Source organism: Poecilia latipinna, unplaced genomic scaffold, assembly GCF_001443285.1.
Source record: "Poecilia latipinna isolate Pla-1442-1.1 unplaced genomic scaffold, P_latipinna-1.0 Scaffold5895, whole genome shotgun sequence".
Taxonomy (NCBI): Eukaryota; Metazoa; Chordata; class Actinopteri; order Cyprinodontiformes; family Poeciliidae; genus Poecilia; species Poecilia latipinna.
In genome coordinates, this window is record NW_015118511.1 from 1 (window position 1) to 8,145 (window position 8,145).

Consider the following 8,145-nt stretch of genomic DNA (forward strand, 5'->3'; position numbering starts at 1 on the left):
AATAACTAACTTGCTAATTTTTGAACATTTCCATTTTTACTATAATTAGTGTCATATAGTGTATAATTAGTATATTTAATTATCATTATGTATTATTTCACAGAGTAAGTCGACTCAGTTCAGGGTTTGTTCTGGAATAGGACCTGTTTATGAAGTTTATTTGTTTTTCTGCAAACTGACGTATAACAATTACATACATTAAAAGGTAAGTGTAAATTTCACTAAACAAAAAGTATGCTAACTAACATAAGATATAAGTAAAGACAATTGGTTAAACATGTAGTTCAGTTGCAGTCTAAGTCCAAAGTGCTAAGTGACGGTAATGTCTAGACATCATTAGCATGATTTGTGTCCTTGAGGAACTGAACTCATTCTTTGTGTTTTGGAATCAGCAGATGGTCCAGACCTCACGGACACTCCGATGGCTCTTCTGACAGACGTCAAAGATGATAATATTGATGCAGCCCTGAGAGCATCTGTATTGTCATTGAGGATTAAATACTTTTCAGTGGTCCTACAACGTATAATTTTGAATCTTATCATGAATCCTTTGAGTTTTTATCATAAGGTGCTGAAGTCATCTCCTTTTCTGTTTTTTTTATTTATAACAAGCACTTTGTTTTGACCGTGTTACTTTGATTTGTTCCTCTTAAAAAGCACATTGTATTGAATCACAAAAAATGGATAAAAAAAAGTTGTTCAATTGTCACTGCGGTGTCACTTCACTATTTCAGTATAGGGTTAATTTTGAGTGCATGTCCCCCAGATTGAGTTAAGGAATGTTGAAAAATGTCAGTGTATCTCCAACATTATATAAGCTGAAGAAACTCAAAAATTTTGAGTTTATTTCCAGCATTTTATGAGCTGAATATATAGAAAATTTCAAGTGAAATTTTTCCTAATCATAAATTGAGAAATATCAATATTTATAAGGCAATGTTGAGAGAATTTAAGGCAACTACACCTGTAATTTTTATTTTATGTAAACTTAAAACATCACTAAAATATTTTTGTATTTTTTTGAGTTCTGTGGACTTGTTAGGGTTTACAGTGTTGATGCATTTCATGCGCTTTGGTGCACAGACCGATGTGTTACATCTTTATGAGACAAAAACTGGGTAAAACTACCATTTACATTCGAGTGAGGTTTTTTACATCTTTTTATTTTCTCTATTTTGTCTGCATGTTATGTTGTCTGAGGATAAATGTGGTTCAGTTTCATTGCTTACATTCAAACAATAAAAAACATTTAAAAAAAAACATTGGGTTTGATGCTTCCTGGTCCAAATAACACTGAATATAGTTAGATTTCAGTATATTTAGGTGTGTTAATGCTTTGTAGTTTGATATTGTTCAGAGTGGCTGCCGCACATTTTCACGCCAACAAAAAAGTGTGCGTATATTTACACAAACTTTGACGCAAAATTCATTTTTATACATGCTGGCTTGGTGTAAAATATGACATTTTTTGTGTGTACTCTTTATGCATGAGGCCCCGGCTCTCTTTCAAATACTCTCTTTGCTTTTTCAAACCTTTCTCTAGCGCTCAAAACTTGTCTCTGCTCGGATCAAATCTCCACTTGCAATCCTCTCTGCTCACTTGCAAATCATTTTCTGCTCATGCTTGGAACAGAAAATGCAGGTGTTATACTGGGTGTGTTTGTTTCCTTCTAGGTGTGCACATGTGGATATGTATCTCAAGATAGAGAGATATCTCTCTATTCTATATCAATATAGGAATAGGAACAATCATGATAGATGCATATTAATAGAAAACCCACCAAACTGATAAAAACCAACAGCCATTCTTTTGAAAGAATGCTGTGACTCTACAGCGTAGAGATTACAGTGCTGCCGCTTCTAGTGTCCTTCTTGACACAAAGATGTAAAAGAATATGTACTCGCCTGACCCATCTGTGCCAGAAACAAACCATCTCATCAGCCACCAGCCGGCTTTCTCCAACTTTTACCCATATCCAAAAGTACCTGGTTGCACATTTCCATAGATTTTGTTACCGAGCTTCCTGTTTCCAGAGGTACGTCCACCATCTTCACTGCAATTGATTGTTTTTATAAGTCTTGCCACCTCATTCCTTTCAGAAAACTTCCCAGACTTCTCAACTACTTATTAAACATGTTTTTCAACTTCAGGAGATCCTGTCGGACAGCAGCCCCCCATTCACGTCACAAGTTTGGAAGCTTTTCTGCTCTCCACTCTGGATGTATGGCAAAATAGCTTCTGGTCGGTGTTTTCTTTGTAGGGTTACAAATGTGGACATGAAAAGTCCACATGCAAAAGGTTTACTCTACCTTTAATATGGGACATGAATCTCACAGGTCTGTGTGCTTCAATATGTGAGCTTCTGCCCAACAGAGCAGAGTAGCAGCAGCGATAAGGAAACACCTGGTGGAATTACGCGTTTGCTGAATTTATCATGCAAACTACTTCTCAGTCCAAAGCTCCTAAGAATGGCTGTAAACAGCATAATGAGAAGCACTGCCGTGAAGACCTGATGAAGGCGTAGTGTCTGAAAGAGTGGGAGCTTCTTAAAGAGACAGAGGCCCAATTTCAAGGTGTTATATTGCGAAGTCAAATTTCTTTTAAGTTGTGTGATACACATACAGCATTTGTATAACTGAAGATAACATTTACTTAATTATGCAATACAATGTATGCCTGAGAGAAACAATACCCACCACTAACGTTAGCAAAAAATATACAGGAAAAGGTCAAATAAAAAGATATACTACCCTGACTATGAAAGTTACTGTTTAAGAATATCATAAAGGTATCTTTAGGTCAGGTCCTCTGGGTCATTTATACAATTGATAAACAGCATTTGAAACTTGTCTCTGATGTACACACTGAAACTCAATCACAACTTAACAATATAAAAGGCAAAGATGTTGGATTAAGTGAAAATTTATTTAAAATCAAACCAAATTTACAAGGACAGATTCAACATAACACCAATTTACCAAACTCAACATAAGAAATTCAGCCACAGATCACGTCTATAAACCAGAAAAAAAATCTTTGCAGAATATTTTACTGTCTACATTAGAGAGAAGCAACTGAAGAAAGCCCTTTTAAAGTTTTTAATTAAAATTAAAATAAAACTTAACAGATCAAATAAGCAATAGAAACTAAGCTGACAGTGATTAAAGAAACAATATATAATTTACCCAAAACCAAAATATTTATGAGAATCAGGTGAATATTGCCACATCTACAAATCAAATGTATCACTGAGGCAAAACTTAACCCTGTAACTATATTACAGCCAGAACGATTAATGTGTTGATAGTTTTTGGATAAGAAAAGGTTTGACACACATAAACACAATATCTTATATTACCTTAGCCAACATGTCCAGAGATAAAATGTTTGCAGATATAAACTCCAATTGTCAGAATAACTGTTGACTGAAAAGTTAAGCTTTGTTGAAATTATTTAAAAATGATTATCAATGTTTTTCCAGATAATAAAAATAGTATAATAACTCCCATTTGATTTAACAGCATTTGAGTGAGTTCATGTATAATGTCCAATATTACATGAAATACAATTTAGCCAGAAAAAGAGAAAGTTGTGCCATTTATTGGTCAGTGCAAACTGATGAACCTACAGAAACAAAAAGACAAAAGATTCAGTCAAGAAGAAAGTACTGGAATTTTGTACATTTAATAAAACAAGATAAACAGAATTATATCCTTTGAAATCAACAGAAACCAAAAGTTGTGATGAAGTCAAAACTTCTGTTTAAGAGTAAATTGCTAATAATACAAAAATAAATTCAAAGGCAGAATAATAATAATAATAGTGGCTAAAAACATAAAAAAAAACAACATTACAAACTTTCTCTCCAGCAATAGACTCAACTTCAAATCTAATTAATGGTAAACAATTAACATTATTCCATTTGGGACAAATAAGTTCTTATAAAATGCTTTGTACCGCCTTCCAGAGGTGAGCTTAACAAATTCATAAACATGTTGACTTCAGTCCCTATAATCTGTTGGGTCTTTGGTTTTGTCTGCCTTTATGTAAATCTCTTGGCTTCCTTTGCTCTGTGCTGATGATCTTATACTGATGATTCTGGACCATCTGAAAATTTCTCTTAAATTTAAATTGTTTATTTTCATTTCCTTTTATTCTGCTTTTTGTGCTGTAAGGAGATTGCTTTGAGTTTCTGTTTTAAGTTAATTAAAATCCAACCACAGCTTCTGAAGCTCTGTTAAAGCTTCTCTGATCAGTTTTAGGATCCTCTCTATATTCGATATGATCCATAAAAACATTCTACTGAAAACAATAAGTGTCTTTTTATGTAAGCTTTACAAAGTCAGAATGTTCAGTTAGAAAATAGTTTGGTCATATCCATTATCCTTTCCAAAGAGTAAAACTGAATGAATATCTTCCAAAAGTGGAGATTAAAGAAAATTTGGAGAATATTTTAATAATAATTAAAAAAATGTTGCATAATACAGGTAAAACAAAGTTTTGTTTTTACATACAGGCCTTATGTTTAATAAAAGAAGCTTCATTCAACATTCAGCGACTCACTTGTTTGCATTTGTCTGTTTCTGCTTTTTCATGCTTGTGGCAGAAACTGGGTTTCCTCTGGAGGCTGACCGTCCACAGCTGCAACATCAGAAACCATGTGAATAAATGTTCTGCTACAAATCGATGTAAAATGTACAGAAAACATCCATAAAATAGATTTTTTTTAAAATTACAAAGCTAAGGATATAAACAGACTAAATAGTGAGAAGCTTTACTTACGAGAAGGTGGACGTTTGGCTGAAACAAATAGAAAAAACAACTTTAGATTTAAAAAGTCCCTTCAATTCTGTCATTCTCTACAGAGACAACAACCCAGCAAGCATTTCAGATGAACATGATCCAAATAATTCATGGATCTCTAGGCTAGATTTTGTAGATATTTGGTTCTAATATGGTACATTTTTGACATCCATAACTGGTTTTAGCTGACATCATCAGATTTTATTATAATTAAATACAAAAAAAATTAACCTGTGAAACTCACTATTCCTCAACTACTGTTTCCTACCAGTAATACTAGAGAATGTCATTAATTTTATTAGTAATCTATTAATTCAGCAGATTTAGTCTGATTTTATTCTTGTATGAATTGAGAACAGTTTTTACAATTAGAAATGATCAGTTTCTGATCTGCCTTAGAAATAATCTATGAGCTCTGAATAATCTGTGTTACAAACAAACTCAGTCACAGAGGAGCTCAGTTTGGAAATTATGATGCTGATTAACTGACATTTGAATTTTTAAGAAAACTAATGGCACTTCATATCTGGTCATATTCAGCAAACAGCAGGATGTGCAGCTCAAATGTTTCAGGAGGATTTAAATTAAAATGCAGGTTCCAGTCTTCAAGTACAAATATTATAATCATATTTACCGCTATCCTTTCAATTTTTAGTTCTCAAATAAAGAAACTGCTGATCCTTTTTATGCAAACTTAACCTAATTACAATAATTTAACATCAGAAAAAGGATCAAATTCTTTCATACTAACTCAAATGAAGCTGATCTTTGAGTTTTTGATCAAGTTTTCTGTCACTTCCACATTTGTGTTGCATGGCCCTAAATCTAAATTTAGATTACTTTTAGACTAGAAAGTATTGCCTGGTTTAAACCTAAGATAAATACGTAGGTCTAAATGATGGCTAAACATCAGTGACACTGTCTAAAGTTAATATAAAGCTTCAATGTTTAAGCAGGTCTGTTTCTCACTTGTTAAAGCTCAACAATCAAAATACAGAAAAACAAAGAAATTGACCAACTCACCGTTCTTCTTCTTGTAAACAATGAATCCAATCACAGCAATGAGACCAAGAACAGCCACAGCAGCAACAACAGGGATGATCACAATGCTGATATTTGCTGTTGAGAAAACAAACCAGGTTAAAATCATGTAGATGTTTCTTTATGCCATTTCATCTAAACACCATGAAAAGGTTTTTGTTTAGTTCTGGTTTCTTGGCTCCAATGTATTTTCTTTCAGCAACTATAATTGTAAGTTGTTACTTCATTAATAATTAACAGCTATTTTTAAATGTCATAAAGTTGTTTTTAACTTTAATATAACCTGAAACATGAATATTAATGGACTTGAAAGGTTGGTTGAATTTGGTATTGTTTAAAATACACATAAACATTGTATTAGCAGTAAATAACTTGTTTTAACATTTATCCTGCAGAACATTTATTTAAAACAATCCTAAAAAGAACTGCTTCTGATTCTGAGCCCTAACACAGAAAGTAAATTTAACAACACAAACAAGTCATATAGAATTTTCTAATTAGCAGGTATTTATCTATAAATAGATACATTTATATAAATACGTACATTCATTGGTCAAGATTCTTGTTTTCTCCAGTCTATGGGTCACGTCTTCCTTGTCTCCAGAGAGCTGAAACACACATTCATACTTGTTCCAGTCTCCAGTTGGAACAGATGACAGATCGATGTGAACGCTCATCTGGAAGGTCCCATCATTGTTGGGGACGATCTCTCCTTTCTCCACACCATCATGAATCTCCTCTCCATCTTTCCTCCAGAACATTTCAGCTCTGTTGGGGTAGAAACCTGTAGCGAAGCAGCTGATTGGAGAGGAGGACGACTTCTGGAGGAGAGACACTGAGGGACGCACTGGAGACAGAAACACAACGTTCAAATATTAACAGTTTATAATGATTCATGACTAATGAAAATAATATATTAATGTGTCAGAACTGGAGACAAGCCTCAGAAACACAGACTTCAGTCATTGAGTCAAAATGACAAAATCTAGTAAAACAAGATACTCAGATAATCAATTTACATAAAAAGTCAGGATATGTGACGGTACCTGTTCTCATCAGAGAGCTTCTCCCATAGTCAACATACTTCTTCACCCACTCAGGACAAATCTGGTTGAGGTAGTTCTTGTTAGATTCCAGCCAACCTCTGTCATTGTTCCATTTGTTTGTAGTAAGTACAGCCTGTTGTTTTGGAGCAATCCATGTGTTTGACTCCGTGCTCCATATTAGCCAGTCTTCTCCATCATAGCCATGCTGTCGATAACCAGTAACCTTTTGAGTCTCATCATCCCACTCACAGCCGTACATCTTCTGGACAACATGAACACCTGAAAGACAGAGATGGAAGGAAGAACTGAATAGATTAGGTTTATTCCTCATTTAATAACAGTTTGAATAACACAAAACAACAGTCATCCATATATTACAGACATCTTAATAGAAAAAAAGAAACTCCTGAGAAAAATGTAGAAAAGATATTATAACAGAACCTTCACATACAGATTTACTGTCAGCAGTTTATCTACACTGACCAAGGTAGTGTAGCTGCATGTAGTGGAGATGAACACAGGCACTGTGAACTTTTCAATAATTTAATCTAATTTATTACATAATGAGCATCTTCAGACAGACAGCGAGCTGATAGGCCTGATGACAATCTCGTACAATGTTCTGGTATCAGACGTTACAGACCCTGTGAGGTTCCTGGTACGGGTTTTTCACTGAGGAAAACCAGACTATAAAATGAAAAATAAACACTAACTCCATCAGTAACAGACTAGTGTATGGGGGGAAGAATCTGCAGACGGTCCAGTTCACCTGCCCACAGAACTCCTCACTCCGACCAGAACCACTGACCCAGCAGCTCCTTCTCTAGAAAGCAGCTCAATCAGAACCAGCTGATGAACATGAAGGTTTTCCTGCTGATCAGAGGAAACCTGATCAAATAAAACATGTCTGATCAGTCTGACAGTCTGAGCTGCTTCAAGCTGCCATCAGTCTGAACAATCCGACCCGGTCCAGCTGATCTGGGTCAGTATTTCTCTGTTTGTGCTGCCAGATGCCTGAATGAGCAGAAACCTGATTCCTGCTAACCAGACAAACTGTTTCTGCTCTGAGCTGCTGAGACGTTTGTTAAACGGGTCTGAAGGAGACGAAGGTCGTCGTTCTGGAAACGCAGCTTCATCCAGCAGCTGCTGAGGGAATAAAGAGTCAGAGAGAAGCTGGAACCCTGAGCCCGTCTGACCCGGTTCACTGATTCTACCAGAGTTTCTGACCCGTTTCACTGATTCTACCAGAGTTTC

General features: G+C 35.0%; 1 protein-coding gene across 1 annotated transcript; it reads right to left on the reverse strand.

The window, feature by feature from the left end:
• Window positions 1-3,509: 3,509 nt before the first annotated feature.
• On the reverse strand, window positions 3,510-7,197 carry LOC106943773 (HLA class I histocompatibility antigen, A-30 alpha chain-like). Its single transcript, XM_015027069.1, has 6 exons — window positions 6,892-7,197; window positions 6,390-6,692; window positions 5,828-5,923; window positions 4,784-4,801; window positions 4,565-4,642; window positions 3,510-3,625 (listed from the first exon to the last, which is right to left on the reverse strand). Exons 1-5 carry the CDS (start codon window positions 7,148-7,150, stop codon window positions 4,593-4,595), a joined length of 726 nt encoding a protein of 241 aa, XP_014882555.1. The 5' UTR covers window positions 7,151-7,197; the 3' UTR covers window positions 3,510-3,625; window positions 4,565-4,592.
• Between the last annotated feature and the right edge of the window lie 948 nt (window positions 7,198-8,145).